The sequence below is a fragment of the Gopherus evgoodei genome, chromosome 10 (genome assembly GCF_007399415.2).
Source record: "Gopherus evgoodei ecotype Sinaloan lineage chromosome 10, rGopEvg1_v1.p, whole genome shotgun sequence".
In the NCBI taxonomy this organism is placed as follows: Eukaryota; Metazoa; Chordata; order Testudines; family Testudinidae; genus Gopherus; species Gopherus evgoodei.
This window is the reverse complement of record NC_044331.1, coordinates 8,804,533-8,829,267: the sequence shown is the minus strand read 5'-3', so window position 1 is coordinate 8,829,267 and position 24,735 is coordinate 8,804,533. Positions and strand designations below refer to the sequence as shown.

At 45.3% G+C, this 24,735-nt stretch overlaps 1 protein-coding gene across 2 annotated transcripts in view; it reads right to left on the bottom strand.

Moving 5' to 3' along the window:
• The window catches only part of ADAMTS17 (ADAM metallopeptidase with thrombospondin type 1 motif 17), a 265,553-nt gene that overhangs the window by 39,824 nt on the left and 200,994 nt on the right, over nucleotides 1-24,735 (bottom strand). For both annotated transcript variants that reach the window (XM_030578668.1, XM_030578669.1), the window contains 2 exons: nucleotides 22,713-22,872; nucleotides 17,205-17,340 (listed from right to left, as the gene is read on the bottom strand). In XM_030578668.1, coding sequence (XP_030434528.1) covers nucleotides 17,205-17,340; nucleotides 22,713-22,872 — 296 coding nt within the window. The remainder of the gene's footprint in view (nucleotides 1-17,204; nucleotides 17,341-22,712; nucleotides 22,873-24,735) is intronic.

Below are 24,735 nucleotides of genomic sequence, written 5' to 3'. Positions count from 1 at the left end.
ACCTGCATCTCCTACACCATCCTGACACTGCTGCCATCAGCACCAATTGGTACAAATAATGAAATGAACCAATACTGCACTGCTGAGTTTTCAGCATCCATCTTGTTCCAGCAACAGTGTGAACTGGGCCAGAGCCAGGAAGTTTGGATCTGGATTCAAAACATCTCTAAAGTTCAGAGACAGTTGGATTTAGAGATTTGGTTTGGCCATTTTAGAGCCCAGGGCTGGTTTTAAAGTTTGAATAATAGTGGAGGAGATCTACAAAGGCACAAAGGGATGTAGAGACTCAATTTCCATTGAAAGTCAATGAGTAGTTGGGTGCCTAACTTCCTTTGAGACTATAAAGATCTCCCCCAATGATGACTCTTAGCATTTACCCATTGCTTTTCAACTGAAGGTCCCAGAGTGCTTCCCCAAAAAAGTGGGCTAATAATCTTGACCTCCCCCTTAGGCATGGGGAAACTGAAGTGAGATGAAGAGACTTGCTCAATGTCACGCAGCAAGTCAGTGCCAAACCCAGGCACCAGAAATAGGCTCTGGGCAGTTTGAAAAATTGGTTTTTATGGGCATGTCTACACTACCTGCCGGATTGGCGAGTATAATTGATCTATCGGGGATTGATTTATCGTGTCTCATCTAGACATGATAAATCGATCTGTGAATCGATGCCCGTACTCCACCTTGGCAGGAGGAGTAAGTAGCACTGACGGGGGAGCCACGGCAGCCGACTCGCCGCCGTGAGGACGGCCAGGTTAGTCGAACTAAGGTACTTCAACAATCAGCTACGCAGATAGCATAGCTGAAGTTGCGTATCTTAGATCGATTCCCCCCCAGTGTAGAGCAGCCCTGTGAGATTAGTTGCAGAATAGGGTACCACTCAGTTAAGGTAAAGGTGACAGAACTGAGCCCTTTGAATGCAAAATCCTATGACTAAATTCAACACAATGCAGATTGCTCAATAACAAGTAATAATACCTACCTCTAATCTCGCACTTTTCATCCATAGATTTCAAAAAGTGCTTTACCAAGGAGGTAAGTATCATTATTCCCACTGTACAGACAGGGAAACTAGGAACAGGGAGAGAAGTGACATGCTCAAGATCATCCAGAAAGCAGTGGCAGGGGATGTTGACGACCCTAAACCTAAACCTATGAAGGTGGCAAAAAAAATTTTCTAAAGGAGCCAGTGTGCCAGCCATGCTCTCCAGGCCCAGCATATGCAGTAACTATCTGTAATGGAAGACATTTCTTGCAACATCCATAAAATCTGGGAAGCAGCACAATCCAGAGATATAGCATGTAATTAATGCTGGTAGTTAGTCAAACAAGCACCAGATCCCTATAAAAAGTTACATTGGGTAAACCTAAGTTAAAATATTCGTGTCCTCCCTTTCACTTTAGAGAACGATTAAAACAATCCTGATGCAACAAAGCCAAAACAGATGCCAAGCAGATGTTCTTTCTGTAAGTCCAATGAGAGCCACTAAGAAACAACAATTAGTTTAAAATATGGTTCTCAGCAAATTATGTACCCGAGATTTTTAGCTGCTAGTTTCTACGTTTATTGTGGTGCCAAAACTAGGGATTCTGGTTCAACAATACTTGTATGTTTAGAATCCTTGGACTGCAGTATAAACCATGTTCTGGGTTCAATTTGTGCAAATGCTGGCAAGAAAATGGACTGATGATTTCTGCTGCAAATTCATTAGCTACTAAAATTTATGGGCCAAATTCTGACCTGGTGAAAGCAGGTGCATCTCCACTGAAATCAATGGAGCTGCACCCACTCCCACCAGCTCTGAATCTGGTTCCTTATCTCTAAACAGTTAAAAAAAGAGAAAACTATGACCTGTCACACATGTAAATTGCTACAGGTAAAAATGATCCCACTAAATGATTATTCTTTTGTTGTATGCTTGCTTAGATACTTTGCAGTATTCCCCTCTATTTGACATTGGTGAGGCCTCATCTGGAGTACTGTGTTCAGTTTTGGGCCCCACACTAAAACAAGGATGTGGAAAAATTGAAAAGAGTTCAGTGGACAGCAACAAAAACGATTAGGGGGCTGGAGCACATGACTTATGAGGAGAGGCTGAAGGAACTGGGATTGTTTAGCCTGCAGAAGAGAAGAATGAGAGGGGATTTGATAGCTGCTTTCAACTACCTAAAAGGGGGGGTTCCAAAGAGGATGGATCTAGACTGCTCTCACTGGTACCAGATGACAGAACAAGGAGCAATGGTCTCAAGTTGCAGTGGGGGAAGTTTAGGTTGGATATTAGGAAAAACTTTTTCACTAGGAAGGTGGTGAAGCTCTGGAATGGGTTACCTAGGGAGGTGGTGGAATATCCTGCCTTAGAGGTTTTTAAGGTCAGGTTTGACAACGCCTCGGCTGGGGTGATTTAGTTGGGGATTGGTCCTGCTTTGAGCAGGGGGCTGGACTAGAAGACCTCCTGAGGTCTCTTCCAGCCCTGATATTCTATGATTCCATTAATGCCTAAAACTCCTTTTCTGTTGTCAGCTAATAACCCACTTCCTTTTAGCCTGTGCTTCTATAAATCACCATTGTTCCCTCATAATGATGTTGTGAGGCTTAACTCCATAAGGTTCCCAAAGCACTTTATGACTCTTAGAGGCTCTAAATAAATGTCAAGTATTATATGAACAAAACCAGCATCTGCATTCATGCTAGGTTTGGTAAAATTAGGATTATCAAAACCTGTGCTTTAAGGCATAAGCTTGAGTCAGGAAGACATTCCTCCCATGGAAAATTAGTGGCAGGTGCATTGTGTTGCCTTTCTTTGTAGCATCTTGCATTAGGCACTGTCAGAAATAGGATACTAGAATTAAGGAACCACTGTTCTGTTTTAATATGGCAAGTCTTAGAGTAGCTTCCTTTGACATCTCTCTTTACAGAAACTTGCTAGTTCTTCATCCTCTGTAGAGGTGTTTTTATTGAAATCTTACATCCACCTCACAGTCACTGGCAAATGGGTGTGTATCTATGGCTCCTTTCTGGGTTTAGAGATTCCAGACTGAACTGGTTAACTGATTGTATTGAAAATACCACTATTAGGCACCACTTCTGTGGGAAGATCCTTTTTAGAGTTTTGAGGGAGGTTACAAAAGGAGCTCCTATAACAAAAACCCACAGGAGGAACGTGTGCAATATTGACAAGTCCTCACTCCTAGCCGACATCCTTTAAAAATCAGTCATCCAGCATCATTTCTAGTGCCTGCTGAAAGTTTCCGGAATTGAACAGCATGGCTACTGATGGGAGCAAGAGTGGAAACATAAAGGATTCTATCCTTATTGGTAAGATAGTTGATTAAATATGAAGACTGCTGCCCGTTTCATACTTGTTAAAGGAATGTGCAGGACTACATTAGCAGAATTAGCATCAGCAACTGACTGCCCATTAAGTAATGTGTATGTCTGCAACCAAAAAATGTGATGCACAACATTCCTGTCTGGTTACTATTAAGTTGTAAAGCAGGCAGGTTTCCTTTGCTACAGTCATTAGACACAATGTGCACACCTGTACGCCCCTTTAGAATGAGACTTTTTAAAAATTTAAGCATTTGCTTATGTCAACATAAAAAATAATTCAGCTGCTTTAACTTCAAACAATCAGGCAAGCCCTACATTATTAAGTAAGCCAGCTGTGTATATCATATATGGCATTTGGCTTCCAGTCATGTTATAAGCCTGTAACATGATCTCAGGGATTGCTTGACACTGCAGCCCTTTTTATGTTCGTTTTTTTCCCTCCCAGGTGATAACATTATCTTCAGTTAAAAATGTGAGTGCTGCAGACAGTCACTCTCCTGTTTCCAATAAGGATTGAATTATTTATGTGACAGGAACTCATCTTTCTCACAATCCTAGGGATGGTTTAGTCTACGGGACTTTTTGTGAAGAGTACTGTACAGAAGGTTTGAGAGCTGGATGCTTAAATCAAATGGTGGTTGGTTCTGTTTAGATGATGGGCTTTTAAGCAAACACACTAACCCACTGAATGGCAAAGGTGTCTATGTCGGCAGACTCTGAGAGGCCAAGTGCCACTGGGATACACAGGCCTTGCAATCTGAGTAGAGGTCTTAAATCTCTGCCGCTTGAGTCTTCCTCAACCTTTTGACCTCTTACTATCTCTTCTGAGGAGTTTGGGAGTTCTTTGTCTAATCCGCTGTGGCAACATTCGTCTGGCAGGCCCCTGGAGCAAACTTTAAACTTCTTTGGAGGATCAGCTCATTATTTGATCTTTCTAGGGACTGGATTAGTCATTACTCTTGAAATTGCTGTTTTACCTAGTTGTTCACGCCTGAAACTCCCAGCTTCCTTGGAAAAACTAGTGTGCACAGTATCTTATATCTAAATCTGGGGATGCTGAATGTTTGCAAGAACTATAAATGACTGAAAAGTTTACAGTCAAAGAGCTGGACAAGATGCAATGGAAGATGTCAACAAATGTTGGGGAGAGGTGAGATGATAGGGTAGGCGAGGGCAACAACAAGATTATGAGGTTACTTTTCATTGATTCATGAGTCAGTTTAAGGTCCCCCCGGACCATTAGGACATCTAGTCTAATCTGATGTATATCACAGGCCATTACATTTCACCCACATCTTGAGCAGTTATGTACATGCCTGAATTGTTCCACTAAATGTATGTATGTAAACAAACAGCCATATATGAGTGTGTGGGCAGGCGCACGCACACTGTATGCTTATTACTTTCCAACCCCTTCCCCTCCCCTGCATTGAAAAGCTAATTTTCCCTGCATTTGCAACAAAGTCTCTGATTTGACCTATGCCACCTTTGATGTAACAACAGTTTCACCATTTTTATTATAGCGTTTCCTTGAGTATCTCCACTAATAAAGAAGACAGCATTGATCTCTGCTGCTGAACAAGGGACGACAGGAAAAAAAGGGCCATAAACTAAAAACAAAAAAATCTAAATTACTATCTTGGAACAGAAACAAAAGCAAAGCAATACAGTTTTAGGGTTCTATTTCATATAGATTCCACTGTGAATATTCTCATTCAACATAAAACAGTTACCTACCTTTTCGTAACTGTTGTTCTTTGAGATGTGTTGCTCATGTCCATTCTAGGGGTTGTCAGAAATTTTTGCCATAATGGTATCTGTAGGTTTGGCTGTGGGGCCCCTTGAGTGCGGTACTCATGCATTGGTATATTAAGTGCTGCCGGCCCTATTCCCGGATGGAGTGACCGCTCGTGGCGAGATGAGAAGGTCCTGCTGAGGTGATCTGCTAAGAGGTTCCTGGCTCCAGGCAGGTGCGCGGCTACCAGATGAATGGCATGCTGCTTACAAAAATCCCACAGGCAGAGAGCTTCTTGGCAAAGGGCCGACGACCTGGCTCTACCCTGCCTGTTGATGTAATACATCACGGCAGTATTGTCCGTCAGGATCTGCACCACCTTGCCCTTCAGGTGGGGCAAGAAAGTCTGGCAGGCCAGACGAACTGCTCTTAACTCCCTGACATTGATATGGAGGATCAGACTGTCCCACATCCAAAGGCCCAGGATGCTCACTTCACCAAGGGGGGCTCCCCAGCCCAGGTCCGAGGCATTGGATACCAGTGTCAATGACGGGATGGGGTCATGAAGGGGACTCCCTCCAACACCGACCAGGGGCCAACCACCAATCCAGGGACGACCGGATGTGATCTGGCACCCAGATCACCTGGTCTAGGTCGTGCCTGTTGGGGATGTAGACCAATGACAACCACAGTTGCAGATGCTTGAGATGGAGCCGGTCATGACTGACCATGTGCATGCGGCCATGTGGCCCAACAACTGCAGGCAGGTGTGCGCCATGCTGAGAGGGTTGTTCTTCATATGGGAGATCAGGTTTGACATGGCCTGAAAACGTGCTTCCAGAAGGAAGGTCCTGGCTCACATGGAGTTGAGAACTGCCCCAGTGAACTCTATTTGCTGGACCAGTGTTAAGGTGGATTTTTTCTTGTTTATTAACAGGTTCAGGTTGCGGCATGTGAAACGCACCAGATGGAGGCTCCTCTGCACTTGTTCCTGAGACCTGCCCTTGATGAGCCAGTTGTCGAGATATGGGAAGACCTGGAACCCTCGATGTCTCAGAGAAGCAGCCACTGGCGTCAGACATTTTGTGAACACCCTTGGGGCCAGTGAGAGGCCAAAGGGCAGTGCTATGAATTGAAAATGGCATCCGCCCCCTACGAAACGGAGGAAACATCTGTGACCTTGGAATATGGTAATATGGAAATAAGCATCCTTCAAGTTGAGGGCGGTGTACCAGTCTCCTGGATCCAGGGAAGGAATGAGGAGGCCAGGGAGACCATGTGAAATTTTAACTTTCTGAGAGACTTGTTGAGGCGAAGACAGTCCAGAATGGGTCTGAGGACCCCTTTTGCTTTCGGGATTAGGAAGTAATGGGAACAGAACGCCTTTCCTTTCATGCTCTGAGGGACCTCATCCACCGCCCCCAGGGGCAGGAGGTTCTCGACCTCTTGAACGAGGAGTTGCTCATGAGAAGGGTCCCTGAAGGTGAATGGGGAAGAGGAGGTGGGAGGGAAGGGCACTCAAAAATGGCAGGGTTTAGCCTTGAGAAATTGTGCCAGTGACCAAAGGCTTGTAGGATGCCTTTGCTGCTTTCTGCAGCACGCATGGTGCCGGCAGAGGCCTCTGATCTCTCGGCACTGGGGGAGCTTGGGAAGGTGCTAATGGGGCCTCAGTTTAGGTCCCCTACTGCTTCCAGGAGTCGGTGGTGGATCCATTAAGGGGCTAAGGGCTCCGGAGTGGCCGGGCAGACTGAACTGGGTCCTTTGCCTGATGCCCCATGGCCTTCCTTGCCCGTTGCTGGGGAGCTGTGCTTATTAGTTGTCTTTCTGGGCACTGGCGACGGGGAGCGGTGCCAGGCAGAGCCCGGTACTAGAGGTGCACTGCATACCAAGTCCGAGGTACTAGGAGTTGAGTCTTGACGGGATGGCTCGGAAGCTGGATGGAGAAGAGCCCTCAAATGAATATCCTGCTCTTTCTGAGCCCTGGGTGGGAAATGTTTACAAGTATGACTCTTGTCCTTCACATGTGATTCCCCCAAGCACTTGAAGCAGCTGCTGTGGGGGTCACTTACAGACAAAGGCCCGTTACAGTTTGCACAGGCCTTAAACCCTGGACACCGGGGCATATCCCACCTGGGGCGAAGTCCCCGCTGGGACTCTAACTTCCAACTACACTTAACAACTACTTAACACTAACTACTATAAACAACTATTTACAAGGCCCTAAGGCTCAAAGTCAGAAGAGACGAAAACACAAGCATGGAAAGATGTTCTAACTAACCACCCCGGGCAGTAAGAAGGAACTGAGAGGGTGAAGGGCCGGTGGCGCCTGCTATACCGACGCATGAGTACGGCACTCAAGGGGGCACCACAGTCGACCCTACGGATACCGCTAAGGCAAAAATCTCTCACGACAGTGCACATGGGTGCGTGCATACCTAGAACATATTTGACATGAGCAAGCACTTGAAGAAGAAATAATATTTTTGTTGAACAACAAACTAGCTGTTATTTACTACACAGGTAAGAGCTAAACATCAGCTCTAGTTAGTATACTTTTAAAATGTTATTGCAGTTGTTTTCAGTGCAACAGAGTATATATACCATTGGGTGAAATCCAGTCTCCACGGCAGTCAATGGCAAAACCTTCTTTGACTTTAAGATCTTCTCTCTCTATGTGTGTGTGTGTATATGTCTATATATATTATAGGAGGGCTTTTTGAGAGTTATTCTCTTGGTATTGATTTTCAGATATTCTTCACTAAGAGCTATCCAACTATGAGCTATCAAACTAATTTTAGGATAGAGCAAGTAAGGCAGAAATACATTGTTTATAAGACACCTCCTGAATTCACTGCAGTACCCAGACCTTTTCCATTATCACACTATATTACATGCCTGAAACTGTTCTTTGTGTCAAGTGCTACATTGGGTCAAAATAATCAGGTGAACCTTGATTTTGATAACAGGTTGTGCCACACCCAGTCACTAAAACTTTAGGGAATAAAAAAATACCAAGAATCTAGTAGAATAATACAGCTGCTGATGTAGAAAGTGGGACTCCAAGACTAACATTCCTGTCTGATTGCCTTTATAAACAGCACACAATAATTTTCCAGTACAGTAGTCATTCTGCTAACAGACTTGCCAACTCTCACTCAGGCAGGTTTCTTTTTACTTTAGCATTCATCATTTTGACAGATTTTGTTATTTTCCCAGGGAGTACAGGATCAATAACACTGCCTGCTAATTTACATTAGTCTTGGGGGGGGTGTGCTTATTTGAATTAAATGCTACAGTTCTTTACTCTTCCTTCTTCAATGATATCATCAATTATCCAAGGGATCAAATTCAGCCCTGGTGTAAGTGGGTGCCATTCCCATTGGAACAGTGGCAGCTGCTCCCTTGCACCAGACACAGAACATAGGTCCCACCAGACAGGGGTGCTGGAAAAGGGAGGGGCATGGTCCCCCACTTTTTACTGGCAGTAAGTGTGAGCAGGGGTGTGAAGGAGAGAGAGCAGGGGCAGGGGTTTGGGAGGAAGAGGCGGCACGAGGGTGGAGCCTCGGGGGAAGAGGTGGCGCAGGGGGTGGCCCCCTACACTGTTAGGAAGCTTCTGCCATCCCCGCCACCTATTTCACCTCCAATTGTCCCTACCTACACCCATCCCCTCATCACAGGGGGAGTTTCTCCAGCCTGCAGGGAAGGCAGAGGCCCTTAAGCAAACTCCCTGGGAGCTGAAGCAGCCCGGCAGTGAATTTCTCCCATAATAAAACATATTCTTTTATCCTGCTAATCTTCCCTCGGGAATAAGTTCTGAAGCCCAGACTGTGGAGACTCAAGCCTCACAGAGATAATTTAGCCTTGGTGAAGCTTAACTGCAGTGATATTACATTACATTTTATAGTAGGGGAAACCAAGATGAAGGCTATCCTGAGTGCTTATCCTAAAGCAACCCGGGGGCGTCTCCTGACTTCGCGTGCTGTGTAACACTGAATGTACTTCATCTCCAGCCAGTTGTCCTAAGTTATTTGGCATAAATGCATTTAGTACTAGCCAACAAAGTCCACCTAATTCCATTTGGCCTCTCTGCCCATATTTATTAAGCAAGAACTGATATAGAGCAGTGTGGATTCGTCATACTGCCAAATAACTAACCCCTTAGTCACAAGCCCTGAACTCCATTTACAGGCCCAGAAATTGCTCCCTTCTTCCCATTCACAGCACTGCATCCCTGGCCCACACATCCTGTGCTGGATTTTTTTTTGGTTTTCCTCTGAATAATTAGATATTTGCCAATGGACACTGGATTTGACAGACTCATATGGACTAGACTGAGTGTAGCTATAACTCCTTCTAGTGGCTGGACCATATAGCAAACTATATGCTGAAAAAACCAGACACGCTCATAGGAATAAATGACATACACATGGATGACCAGGACTACAGTCCTGACCTCCTGCTCCAAAATCACTGGCTTCCACCACTGGATCTAAACGAGAATGACTGTTGCTGTTGATAGCAGCAGGTCCCTTCTCCTTTCTGTCGGACAGCCAGCTGAAGGCTGCATTACCTACCCATACATGTGTTCTGAAGTGTTAGTTCTATAACCCCAATCCCAGTCTATCGACTCCAATTCTAATTTCTAATCTGTCTCCATTTGTTTAGTTGATCAAAAAGAAGCCTGAGAGATGACTTGATTACAGTGTATAAGTGTCTTCACAGGGAGAATATATCAGGTACTAAAGGGCTCTTTAATCTGGTGGAGGAAGGCATAACAAAAACCAAAGATTAGAAGCTAAAGTCATGCAAATTCTAATTAGAAATAAGGCAGACATTTTTAACAGTGAGGGTGCTTAACCACTAGAACAAACTACCAAAGGAACTGGTGGAGTCGCCATCTTTTGTCTGCAAATCAAGATTGGATGCCTTACTGGAAAAATGTTGGCCTGTATTATACAGGAGGTCAGACTAGATGATCTAATGACATTCAGGTCTTAAAATCTGTGAATCTATGAAACCAACTCTATCCCAGAGGTAGCTACATTTCAGTGATGGATACATGACTTTAATATACAGAGTTTGTAAAGCATACAATGAGCCTCCAAAATAATATTAATAAGCACTTGGATAACACGTAATATCAGTAAAGCAAATGCAAACATTAACTAATTCATTTAACTGTCTATGTGCATTTCTAATGTACCCTTATTATACTAGTTAGCCATCCTGTACAAAATCGAAGGTCACAACGATATATTTCTAAGGATATATTTTGCTTTTCTTTATTTTAAGTCAATTTCTCATGCAGGATTATCTATCTAGTGTGATAGACCCAGGCCAGTTGGGAACAACAGAGTAGTAGAAGGGAGCTATACTGGCCACTAGATAAGCAGTTTTCTGTTCCCTGAGTGACCAGAGCAGGGGCTGCTCCAGGCTAATGAGAACACTTGCCTCCAATTAACCTGCTAAGAGTCAGGTGAGGCTGTTAAGCACCTGACTCTAATTAAGGCCCCTCTGATGCTATAAAAGGGCTCACTCCAGTCAGGCCAAAGGGAGCCAGGGAGCCAGAGGAGAGGAAGTGCGTGTGTAAGCAGAGTCAGGATGAGCTCTACCCTGACATCTGGTGGTGAATTATGGGGAGTGTGGAAAGGAATTTTAGGTATTTGCATTGGCACACCCACCCCACCTAGCATAGACCACGGCAGCCTGGGATGGTTATTTTGACAGCTCTAACCAATTTCTTTGTTATTGGGGCAGGAGGAATAAAGTGTTGTCACCCTGATTATGTGAATGAGGAACTATGAGACTGCTTTATCACAAAGATGTCTCAATATCAATTAAGTAGCACTTGCTAGACAAGGGACATGGGTGCCAAAACCCATTGAACTGAGAGAGGTTGGGGACTGGTGTGTGTACCTGATAGTATGGGCCCCTTTTAAGGGCCTGGAACACCAATTGCACATCCTCCTCTCTCCACTGTTTGAAGAGTAGAGCTAATTTTTATTCCAGTAGGAGTCCATCTAGAGGCTGCTGAGCTGAATTCACGTTGGGTCAATGGTGCACCAGCACCAGGGCTCCTCTACTACAAGCTGAAATCACTAAAAGAGCTAAGCTTACTGAGCTGAGATCACTGAGTGCTGTGTTAACTAGTGGGGGAGCCTGAAGATCTATCGCTAAGCGGCTGGCAGAGTGGCGCAGTTTGCAGCATGTTTGGAGCAGCTCATGGAACAGTGAGTGGAGTGGAGTGATTTGCGGAGACAGCTGGAGTGGCTCACGGGTCGGCTGGAGGAGCGGCACAGCTGGTGTAGTGGAGCTGGTCGTGGTGAAGGCTGCAGCAGAACTCCATGGAGAGGCAGAGCAGTTGGCCCTGGCCCACGTAAGGTGCCCCTTAACACCCTGTGTGGGCCCCCCCCATTTCCATCCAGGCTGGGAGAGGGGTAAAACTCTGCAGATAAACTTTTGAACTCTGGGGTGGCACTGACCACAGACTTTCGGGTTGCTGGACTTTGGGGTGATTGGACTTAAGACCCTAAGGGGGAAAGGACATTGCCAAACGTACTTGGAGGTGGGTTTTTGCTTATGGTTTGTGTTATAATTCTGTTTGTGGTGTTTCTCCAACGTGATGCCTCATTGTTTCCCTCCTTTATTAAAAGGATTTTGCTACACTCAGACTCTGTGCTTGCGAGTGGCGAAGTATTGCCTCTTAGAGGCGCCCGGGGGGGGGGTGGTATGTAATTGTCCCAAGTCACTGGGTGGGGGCTAGAGCCGGTTTTGCATTGTGTTATTGAAACAGAACCCCTGGATACTGAACCCGGCCCTTGTTGCTGCCAACTCAGAGGGGCAGAAGGGTTACACGTGAAAGGAACTGGGAGCAAGAGGCATGCAAGAAGCTGAGAGTGAGTAGGCACACTGCTGGAGGACTGAGAAGTACAAGTGTTATCAGACATCAGGAGGAAGGCCCGGTGGTGAGGACAAAGAAGGTGTTGGGAGGCAGCCATGAGGAAGTAGTCCAGGGAGTTGTAGCTGTCACGCAACCGTACCAGGAGGCACTCTAGACAGCTGCAGTCCACAGGGCCCTGGGCTGGAACCCGGAGTAGAGGGCAGGCCCGGGTTCCCCTCAAACCTCCCAACTCCTGATCAAACACAGGAGGAACTGACCTGGACTGTGGCTTCTACCAGAGGGGAAGGTCTCTGGGCTGTTTCCAGATCCACAGGGTAAATCTGTGAGGCGAGCAAGTCCGCCAGTAAGTGCAGGACCCACCAAGGCAGAGGAGGAACTTTGTCACACTAGGTTTTAGACCATGTTCACCACTGTTCTCTCTGAGCACCTGCCTTCTTTGAGAAATGCTATTTGCTTTACTTGCTGCTCTTTTGCTGCGGGAAAGGGAGTGACTAGCAGTAGTTCAATTGCTCTCGGGTGGTAGGGCACTGCACAGTTCAGGATGCTCCTCTGCCTAGAGCCGTACATTTGACACTATCAGCCCCTTTCACAGCTAGCACTGGGAAGTGCAGAAGTAGAGGCAGACTTTGAGATCGCTTGGCCTTGCTCATTAAGGGTTCAGATAAGGATCCTGAAACAGATCTGGAATTGTACAGGAAGGTATAACAGGGCATGGAACCTTGGTGTAGTATGTTCCCATCAGTCAGACGTGAGTAGGAAGTAGGCTACCACATGTTGAACCTGCTGTGACTTCTGGGTGGCCTTTGCTGTCATGTCCAGACAGTTTCAATAAATTTTTTTTTAAAATTTCTATTCTCTGACATTTAATTTGAAAACACATTAGTGTATCAAATTCTTCATTCAGTGTTTCACTGTATCCTTTTACAGATGCTCTACTGGAGTTGCTCGATTCTAATCTCCTCCCTGGCTGCGTGGAATTACTGCTCCTTGCCCTACTCCGTTTGGTTCTCCCAAGAGGTAGCTGCATTTCAAAGGGATATATAATTTGCAAAGCACTATGGGACTGTTTTGGAAGAAAAAGACACTGTTATTAGCATTATAGGCATTTATTTTCAGATAACCTAATGCTTAATGTGGATAATTATTTTTTATTTGCATGACAATCCCCAGTAGAGATTCGGAGCCTCCTGTTACACACACAGTAAGATCCCATTTCTGCCCCAAAGACAAGTAGACAAGGATCAAGTGGGGAAATAAAGGGGCAGTAAGGAATAGTGGCTTGCTAAAAGTCAGTGCCAGAGCCAGAAATAGATCCCAGGTCTCCTAAGACCCAGATCAGTGCCCTACCACTAACCACACCACCTTTCAAATAGAGAGTCTTCATAAGGTAGATTCAATTCTATTTAAATTCACAGTACCAGAAACCCTGTGCAACTTCAATCAAAAGCAACAAGAGAAAAAAGATATACTACAAAAAAGAAGCCATTGTTCCCTTCTTCTATATTCCAGTCTAGAGTGGAGTGCTCAGTGGAAACGGAAAAGGACCTTATTGTAACAAGATGCTATAATAATTTTACTTGAAACCCTAAACTAATTCAGGGCTCATTAAAAAAAATGGTGAAAGAGAATGGTTTCTTTAAGATGTTCTTGGTCAGAGAATATGCTAAGCATGCATTTCTAATATCTGGGTGGGCAAATGCAAGTGGAAATTTCAATTCTACAGAGGCACGGAGAATGTGCTTCTGAAAATGTTTCCAGTCAAAAACATGTGAAGTGTGAAAGTGTGGTCTACACGGAGTGAAGGAGAGCGTGTGGTCTGTCACATCATCAGCTGGAGTTTGTGGCCTTTCTGGGTATTAAGCACGTTTGGTGTTTGTTGCCATGGCTCTGTCAAAACAGACCGATGAGAACATCAATGTCTTGCTAAACTGCTTGTAAGGAGAACTGTGCTGAACCGTGCCTATAAGTTGCCTGGTAATTCCATACAGGAAAAACAACTATCCTAGAAGAACGTTAAGGGGCTAAAAAAAGTGAGGAAATTTGGACATATCAAGATATTGGCCCTTTTTCAGCAGCACTGGTGTGTGTGTGTGTGTGTGTGTGTGTGTGTGTGTGTGTGTGTGTGTGTGTGTGTGTGTGTGTGTGTGTGTGTGTGTGTGTGAGAGAGAGAGAGATTTAACTCCATCCTTAACTCAGCCCATTGCTATTGATCATTATTTTTACAGAGATGTAATCGTACAAGGTGTAGTAGAGAAGGCACAAAACAACATGCACACTTCACCAGGAATTCACAGTGCTGCAATCTGGGGCCCACTAGCTACCCCTTGTGTTCACACCCAAGTATGTTCCCAACAATGCACTTGCCTGGTGGTGAAAGATGCCAGACCACTGCTTGCTGAGCTTAGTCATCAGCTTATCTCAGTCTCTAGCTCCCTGGAGATGGTGCCAAAGCCCTCTGGGCTTGTCTGCATCCACCCCAGGCACCTCCAAATGGCTTTTCAAAATTTCCAATGGAAACCTTTCTTGCTGAGCAAGGATCATGAGCTGAGAGTTTACACAGGCCTCCTGCTTGGAAACGGTGCCACACCATAGAAATATGCAACTTCCCTGTGGAAATTAGGAGCATTTCCTTGAGCGTTTTGGGAGTCTGGTCTGTTCTTTCGCAGTTCCAAGGGTGTACATGGTATCCCATGATGTCTGTTGAAGCCACTGCTTCTGAGCGCTGTGCTGGGAACAGTGAGATACCCACCTAAACAGCAATGTGACTGCAATGTTGTAGAACAGCAACAGTTCCGAGACCAGACAAAAGTGCAATGGTTCTTCACCCGAACCAGCCCATGGCCTATGTGGACAGAGCACACCACTGATGATGACACTCGTGCTCTCCCACAGGTTCCATTCTCTAGTGCAGACACAGCATTAGAGAGATAGGAGACAAGGCTCACACAGGAGGGCTTTGGGAAAGCAGTGGGTTGTATGGGGAGATTCAAAAGAAGAGAGGAAGACCAGCTGGCTCATTTGAAACTGAGGTGGTCCCAAAATGAAGTATTTTTTCACACAACGAGGGTCAACCTGTGGAATTCCTTGCCAGATGATGTTGTGAAGGCCAAGACTATAACAGGGTTCTAAAAAGAACTGGATAAGTTAATGGACAGTAGGTACATCAATGGCTATTAGCCAGGATGGGCAGGGACGGTGTCCCTAGCTTCTGTTTGCCAGAAGCTGGGAATGGGCCATAGGGGATGAATCACTTGATGATTACCTGTTCTGTTCATTTCCTCTGGGACACCTGGCACTGGCCACTGTTGGAAGACAGGATACTGGGCTAGATGGACCTTTGATCTGACCCAGTATGGCCGCTCTTATGTTCCAGACATAGGAATGGGAGAGCAGGAGTGCACTGAATCAAGCAGTTCTGGAGCCGTCACCATGGTACCTGCTGGGATCACCTGCACTTGATCCTAAAAGCCCTTGTGCAGTACACAGAAAGGAGTGTGAAAGGCCAATATGACTGAGTGACAGCAAAGGTCTGAACAGAAGCTATACAAGGCACAGTGAGACTTTAAGATGGAGCTTAAGGTTTATCAGGGGCAGAAGCACTTTCCTGAATCAGGATCCGAGCTCAGAACTGCGTGACACACATAAAGGTCTCGCAATCTAAATTAGTCAGATGGTACAGATCAGACAGACAATACAGCAGAGGACCAGATGTGACAGAATATATCCCTGTGTTCACGCCCGACATGCTATTGTAATAATCTTTGTACAAAGTATGCCTTGTAAGGTATCATTTAAAAACTCATAATTTACTGATCAATAATATCATGGCAAAATGCATATCAGCATTATATGTGAAGTTATAGACGTAAACTGAGATTCTGACTAAAAATAAGGTTTTCCAGAGAAGTCTGGGGAGTGTCCAAACCAGTTCCTCAGAGACAAAGGGTAAACTGACACCTCAGACAGGTGGTAAACAATGCTGATGGACCATTACCTGCTACGTGGCTGTTCTTTGGCAGGAAAAGGGCAAAAAAAAAAAAATTCTACCTCTTAGCAAAGAAACAACATGGGAGTTCGTTTCCACACAGACTGCCTGTCACCCTGCTCCCAGCTGGTAATGCTTCTCAAAGGGGGAACACTGCAGGACACCCCTTTCTCTCTCCCTGCCCATTGCATTCATGTCACCAAAAGCAAAAAAGGACTGGACTCTGGGAGAAGGGGTCGTGAACTACAGGTTTTGGTCAGGAAGACTGCTGAAAGCATATGGTGAGAAACTTTGCTTGAATCTGATACAGTTTGTTGAGTTAGGTTATTACAGTCAATGTCTTATCTTTATTTTTCTTGTAATCATTTCTGACCTTTATGCCTCAATTCCTTGTACTCAAAATCTCTCTTTGTGGTTAATAAACGTGTTTTATCTAATCCAGCAGGTTTAAATTGAAGAGTCTGGGAAACTCAATTTGGGGTGACAAGTTGTGTGCCTAAGTTCAAGAAACAACAGACCAAATATGACTTTTGTATTTTCCAGGAGAGGGCTGGGCAGTGCAGGACATAGATTTCTGGGAGAAAATCTAAGACTGGGGGTATATTGGAGTCACCCTGCAGAATAACGAAGGCTGGTGAGAACCAGAGTGTAACCCAAGTGTGGTTGGCAGGCTGCAGCTACAAGCAGACACTTAGGGTCTGGCCTGCAGGCTGGAAGACTGTTTGTGAGTAGCCCAGGTGGGAGCTACTTCAGCAAGTTATTGTAAGGCACCCACGGTTGCAGGGCAGGGGTGACACTGCGCCCTCACTGTTCTGGACTGCACCCCATTATCTCACACCAGGTAAGGTTTAAAGGCCATGTTTTTCTTTTCAACAGAGTGTGACAACTAATCAAGCCCTATTCTGCATTGAATAAAGAAACAAGATTAGACATGCCCCCACTGCAACGCTGTGTAGCTAAATTTAGGAAACTATTTGGTCTCCCAGATTATGCAGCTAAGGGGAAGAAAAAACACAATCCCCAAATAAATTATATATTTGGAATCCTGCTGTACTGATCACAAATTAAATGGACTCTGAGGTAATGAAAATCTGATCTGTTCAACAAATGAAAAATGAGTGTTACAGCTGAATATTGCAGTTAACTGTGTGCCTGAATGCTGTCATACACGTTGACAGTGCTCAGTGGAGAGATGCTTTAGAGAAGTGTAGTTGCGAGAAATAGGGATGTTGATTTTGTTTTCTAAGCTCCTTACCGTGACTGGCAGGGGTGTGTGTTACATCTCCTGACTTGAGGTTCAGGGCGCATCACACGCTGGCAGTCACTGTCATTCACCAGCATCATGGTCTTGTTAACGATCCTAGTACAGGATACAACGGTTTTACGTTCACCTAAAAGTCAGACCAAAAACAATGGCAAACCAGTAAGCTAGGTAATTGCTGGAGGCTGTTAACTATTTAAGATCAACATGTTATTTAACAAATCTCCTCTACAGCTAAACTTTCTGCCTACCTCTGCCTATAGCATAAGAACTAATATCTCTGTTGATGTTTTTGTCTTCTCTGCTTCTCTTTGCGTTGTTCTCAGGGGCGGCTGTATGTATTTTGCCACTCCAAGCATGGCAGTCAGGTGGCTTTCGGTGGCACGCCTGCGGGAGGTCCGCCAGTCTACGCCTTCACCTACCCGCCGCCGAATTATTGTGGGACCGGCAGACCTCTCGCAGAAATACCGCCGTGCCCTCACAGCGACTGGCAGGCTGCCCCCCGCAGCTTGCTGCCGCAGGCACGTGCTTGGTGCACTGGTGCCTGGAGCCGCCCCTGGTTGTTCTGTCCTGTCAGCAAAGGTGCAAATCTTTACACAGTGATTAGGGCCCTACCAAATTCACGGTTCATTTTGGTCAATGTCATGGTCAGAGGATTTTTAAAATAATAAATTTAATGATTTAAATCTGAAATGTCACGGATGTAATTGCAGGGGTCCTGACCCAAAAGAGGGGGCACTGCAAGATTATTGTAGGGAAGTCGCGGCATTGGCATCTTTACTTCTGCACTGCTGCTGGCTGGGCAGCAGCTCTGCCTTCAGAGGGGCAGCAGCTAACTGGGAGCCCAGCTCTGAAGGCAGCGCCACTGCCAGCAGCACAGCAGTAAGGGTGGCATGGGATGGTATTGGCACCCTTACTTCTGCCTTCAGAGCTGGTCCCTTGGCCAGCAGCTGCCACTCTCTGGCCACTCATTGCCACCCTTATTTCTGTGCTGCTCCTGGCGGTGCTACCTTCGGAGCTGGGTACCTGGCCAGCAGCTGCCGCTTTCCAGCCTCCCAGCTCTGAAGGCAGCACAGGAGGGTCGCAATACCATCAGCCCCCTACAATAACTTTGCAACTCCCGCCCCGCAACCCTCTTTTGGGTTGGGACCCCCAGTTAGAGAAACACTGGTCTCCCCGTGAAATCTGTATAGTATAGGGTAAAATTACATAAAAGACCAGATTTCACAGGGGAGACCAGATTTCATGGTTCATGGTGTGTTCTTCATGGCCGTTAATTTGGCGGGGCCGTAACAACGATCATGAATGCGACGGCTCCAGCAATGTTAGTATACTGAGCTACGTCTTTCAATTCTTAACGTAAATACAACCTCGAAAGCAATCTGCGCTGATATAGGTTCCTCCTCCACATGCTGCTGGGACCCACACATCCCCTAGCACAGATGCTCTAGGGAAGCAGAGTAGAGCCGGACAACTGGCCATCTCTATGGATGACTAATAACGACCTGAGATCCACCACTTAGCCTGAGCTTCCTGTTGTACAGCTGGGCTCCTGCTGCTTCTTCCCCTTCATCCTGACTAACATCCAACTCATTTAATGCAGCAAAAACAAGGTTGAAAAGGAATGGGCAGGCTTCAAAGGCTGCAGTTTGGGCTTACTCAAATTTTACAAGGGAATGAAATAAGCAGCTAAAATATAAATCATTTCTGTCCCCCAGGCCCTCTGGATGTATTACATTAAAAAGTGCTGCCAATTTGACACACCAGGCTCAGGAGTCTCCTCTTCTTTTCTGCCGTATCCCGTCAATTGGGGTTGGTGGCTCTCGTTCACCATCTCCAAGTGTTCTTGTCAATATATCCCACATCTCATCATCTCACATGGCTCAGCCGATACTCCCTTTGTTCTCCCATACTGCGCGCGCGTGTGTGTGTGTCTGTCTACCTTCATCATGGCTCCTACTGTTTCACTGCATAGCTTATTAGCAATTATCTGCCTCAGCATTCTCAATTTGGCAATGTGAGGTAGTTGTTCTTCTCTCTTCCAAACTGGCCAGCATTTCAACTGGCCTAATCCTATTCTTAATTCACATTGCTCTTTAGTTTACTTTGCATATTCTTATTGCAAAAAATTCCTATCACTCCTTCCACTTCCACCAACTGCTCTTCATGTGGCTGCCAGCATCGTCATCCATATTCTGATCATGGCTCCACACTGACCCAAGGTATTCAAATTGTTGCATAGACTTTAATTTGATACCATCTAGTTTTATTGGCTTTTTGTTGTCCCTCAAAGCATTCTATGTACTCCATCTTTTGTGAGGTGATGAGTAAGCCATTTTTTTTCTAATGCAGCCCATCACAGCTCTACGGCTGTTTCCAGTTCATACTTATCTTCAGGGCACAATGTAATGTTGTCGGTTAAAAGCATGCTCCACGGAACCTCTCCTCGAATTTCCTGCCTCAAGGTGTTCGTTGCAATCACGAATAAGAGAGGGCTAAGGGCTGATCCTTGATGTAGGACTACCCTCACAGTAAATGACTCACCGTAGCCACAGCTGCTTCTCATTACTGTTGTGCTTCCCTGGTACATGACCATGATAGTCTGAACATACCACTCCAGCAGATTGTGTACCCATAGGCACCTCCATAACAACTGTCTAGGAATTCTCTAAATCCACAAATACTAAGTGCAATTCCTTGTGCTTCTCTCCGTATTTCTCCTGCAAACGCATTTCTCTCGTCATTGTTGGCCTTCCTGGCACAAACCCAAGTTGATGCTCCTGCGCCTCCCAAAGTATTTTCTCAATAATTCTTTTCGGACACATCATTGCATGACTCATCAACTTGATGGGTCAGTAAATGACTGCATACTTGCACATCTCCTTTATGCTTGAAGTAAGGAACCAATGCGCTCTTCCTCCACCCACTAGGAATTTTTCCAGAACAGAGAATTAAGTTGAAAAAGTTTGTCATCATTACCATTCCTTCATGGTCTAATGCTTTAAATACTTCAATTGGTAAATCATCTGCTCCCACAGTCTTCCCACGTTTCATTGTCTTTAGCACTGTCTGAGTCTCCACTGTGGTGATAGGTCTTGTCCGGTTTTTGCTTGTGCATACTTCCCTCAATGGTTTCTTCACATTCTCTTCAGTGAGCAGTTTCCGATAGAACTGCTGCCACCACTTAATGATTTCGCCATCTTCCCCTAGTACTCTTCCATTTTCATCTTTGACACACTTCACAGCTCCCAAGTTCTCTGTGATTTTTTGCTTAATCTTGGCTAATCTACCTATTCCTCTTCCCCTTTCCTTCATTAGGAGTCCTGAGCAGTCCTTTACATGGCTGACCCTCTGCTTCTGCAACTGCTCTTTTAGCTACTTTCTGTACCAGTCTGTACTACTCAGAACTTACCATCACTCTTTTTTTCTTCTGCCATTGCCATTCTTCTTTACCGCTTCCTGCAGGTCATTGGGACATCACCAATTTCCCTCATTTCCTCTGATCCTTAGACAGCTTGGGCACTTTCTGTAATATATCTGGACAGTTTCCCCAAATCTTATTGGTATCATCATGGCCAGTTTGGTTGTTGTCCAACCTCCATAGAACTTCATCCTTAAATTTCACACTCCGGCTCAAGACAACACACTCCAGAATGGTTCTACTATTTCCACACAACCTATGTCTCTGCATCAGCTGAGAAGGGGGCTCAACTCCACTGATGAATATAGCACCTTGGGCTTAACAATCCACGCTGATGCAAAGATGTTGCATTGTGACAGCGAGATAGTTGCCTTTCAACACGGTGAGTCAACACCATGATGTCACGATGTAAACATCACCAACTCACCATGCAAACCTGCCCTAATGATATTTATTTGGTGGAAACTCCTCAAGCGTCTCCCATTATAACCTTAAGTCTGGCTGTTTTATATACTTGACAAACTGAATGCTCGTGATCAGGGCCGGCGTTTCCATTAGGCGACCCTAGGTGGTCAGGATTCAGGGGGCGGCATTTTGTGCGCTCCCCACGGGGTGCATAGGAGCTTCCGGTTCCACTCCTGTCGTGCTGCCAAAGGAGGACCTTCTGTCGACGTGCCATGGAAAACAGCGGCAGGGAACTGACCAGCTCAATGACTGCTGCTGTCGTGTGCCGCATTTCAGCGGAGGGTCCTTCTTTGGCGGCGCGATGGGAGTGGAACCGGAAGCTCCCATGCGCCCCATGGGGGCACACAAAATGCTGCCTCCCGAATTCTGCCTAGGGAGCCAGAAACCCTGGTGCCACTCCTACTCGTGATGTATGACCAATCAACAAAAAAAAAACCAACCCATTAATACCTATCACTGGAAAGTCCAGTGTGAATTAAGTCCCTGATCACTTTTAGAACCATAAGTGAGTCCCAAAGGGAAGAAGACCTTTCCACCAAGAACAAGTACTGGAACGTGTCTGAAAATTGAAGTGTTTGAGAACTGACATATATGAGCCTACTGATGGTGGGACCCATATTGCTAGGTGATATTTGAGCCCCTAATTGTGTGGAAGGGCTATTGTACCTAAGACCCTGTCAACAGGTTTAAGATTCGCTCTCGTGAGGGCTCAATAACTGGGAAAAATTGTTATTGTAAAAGGAAAGCAAACAAGTCAATTTTTATAAGGAAAAAAACCACAGGCATTTAGTGTAGTGAGGCTGGAGGATCCTGGGGGTGGCAAACCTGACAAGGAGTGAGGCTTTTAACCCGAGCACTCTAACTCCTTTGTGGTATCTTCATGATGGGATGAATTGCTGGAGCTGGCACCAACGACTCAGTGTTAGTCGTGAAAGGAGTTTGGCCAGGGTGTGACCTGATTCCCTAGGGAGAATTAAAGCTGCCTCTCCCATATACGGAAAGCCAACATATAGTGGCAGATGCAGCATTAACTGTCTTCTGTGGGGATCAAGTCCTCCTCTGGCTTCGTGAATCTATCCCAGAATGCCCCAGGAAAAATCAACTGAAAAGTGTGATCTGCAGGGTGCTAATGTGGTTAGCTGGTTAAGGGTTTCTGATGCAATCTACAGCAAATTGTCACAGTGCGACGGCTCCTACTTCATCCTCAGAGAAGGAAGTTTCTTTCAGCAAATATGCCTGCATGCCTGTGAAAACTCTGCTCCAAGAATCTGACTGAGCCTTGAGATATGGGGCTGCATATAAGTGCCTTGAGCCATCCGTGAAGCACTAAACCAGGTGCAGTTCCACTGCATAGTAATGAACCGACAAAGCAGCAGCCCTGCCAGAACACTGACCAAGTATAGACTGCACGGCTGCTGCTAACTCGCAGATCTGGTGAAAGCGAGCTTTCGTTTCACCCAATTGCCATGCCAACAGCTATTTCCGTAGCTTAGCCTTCCTCGTGATATCTGTGCTTTGGCAGCGCTGCAGCCTGTGTTCTGCATTCACCTCTCTTTATTGCCTGCCTTGGCAAACACTGTACAAAACAATCCCACCACATTCCCAAATGGCCTTACCTCCTCCACACTGCACACTGCATCCTTCCCATCCGCTGTGTGTCCAGATGTACAAAGAATCCTGTTGTTTTTCTGGCTCGCTTCTGTTTTCGGCAGTATAGTTGACAGGAATGGTGTATTCGTAATGAATTCCATAATTCTGGTCGTGAAATAACAGCACCTGGTGGAGCAGCAGAAGAAAGGCTGTTACAATACACTGAACTGGAAAAGCCAACAGAGTGCAGAGATGACAAAGCAAGTAATGCTGTTTCAGGCCAACACATTCAAAGGCGAGTGCTTCAAGAAAGGCCCCCAAATCCTTGTTTAGGCACTACAATCAAAGTGGCCTGACCTTCAGAGGTGCTGACACAAAGGAAAACCACGAGAGCTGGTGCTCAGAGCTTCTGAAAAATCAAGCAACTTATAGAGGTGTCCAAAACGAGGCTTCGGTGTCTAACGTTAAGTACTCAATTTTGAAAAATTTGGCCTTCGCTTTTTTTGGTGTGTTGGCTTCAAAACAGAATTAATTCGCCAGCAGGAAACATTAAATCAGATTGACGTTCATAAAGTAACTAATTAAGTTAACGATTGCATGGAATTAAGATGCCATTCATCATACGTGCCTTACTTTGTTTTGGGAAGTCAGGCTTGTTCCCAGGCTGATCTAGTTACTCAACCTTCTGGGAGGATGAGTGGCTTGGGGGAGAGAGGTGGTTTTTGAGTTTAACGTCGTTATCACTTCACACTTTAATGGCACGAGAATTTATTAATGCTGCAGAGAGGCGTGTTTAGCAGCTTAATCAATAAACAAGTCAAATCATCACCATGGGAAATTATGCTGACAAGAACGAGTCTGTCCTGAGCTAACTGACAAAGCCCACCAATGGGATGTGACTGTCTCTCCCTACACACCGGTATTTTCTGAAGAAAGGAAGAATGCACTGGGCTTTTTCACATCAGGCACTGACATCAGTGGTTCCATCCAACTCCTTCTCTTACCACGCTGCCACTGCAGTGATGCTGAGGTGTGAAACCTGCCTCTAACAGACTCACGTATGACCTCTCCAGCCTCTCTACTCTGTGAAATTCACGAAAAGGGACCACTATAAACAAAAGGAGGGCTGAAAAAGGGTGCTTCATTATCAGTCAGAGTGGGCGTGGAGTTCCGATTCTACTTGGATTTACACACTGGGTCAGATTTGGCTCTCTGAGTCACTGAGTAACTCTGGTAAAAGGGGTCCCACCAGTGTAAAACCAGTGAGAGATAAGAAACAGACCCACTGCATCTTTTATCTGAATTACTGTGCTACGTAACAGATAGACGGGAGGGCTTTACTAGCTGACTTTGGAGCACATCTATTTTCTGGCCAAGATTCTCAGTGGGCGTAAATTGGAGTATCTCCTTTGAAGTCAAAGGACCTATGCCAATTTACCCCAGCTGAGGATGTGGCCTCTGTGATTTTTAAAAACAAATATAATTACTATTACAACATAACCCCAGTAGCATTAGAACAGTAATTTGAACAGGAACCCTCCAGGCACCCACAGGTATGCGCCTTTCTGACTCTTCATTGCTCTGGAAACACACTTTCAACCCGCTAAACCCCCCCAATCAAATAAGGTCCATAAGCACCCATGACTTGGGATGGGGCATAAAATGACAGTACACGTGCTTGAAGCCTGGACTTGAGTTTAGAGCTGTCTGAATAATTGATATTTTGGTTCAGTAGCTAAAACAAAAAAATCTCCCCAAAATTTCATTGATGGTTGACCTGAAACAATTGTTATTGTTTTTTCCATTTTTTATTTCCATCTTTTTGTTTTGTATTTTTTTCAAAATAAATCCAATTATATTTCAAAATGAAAAGTTTATTTTAATAAAGTTGAAGCAAAATGTTTTGATTTTTGTCAATTTTTTTCCAGCCAAAACTATTTGCTAATAGTTTCAGTCAACTCAAAACTGCACTTCAGTGAATAAACTGTCTGAAAATTTTGCCCAGTTTCATCTGAGTTGTGGCAATTGACTCCCTATAAGTCTGTACAA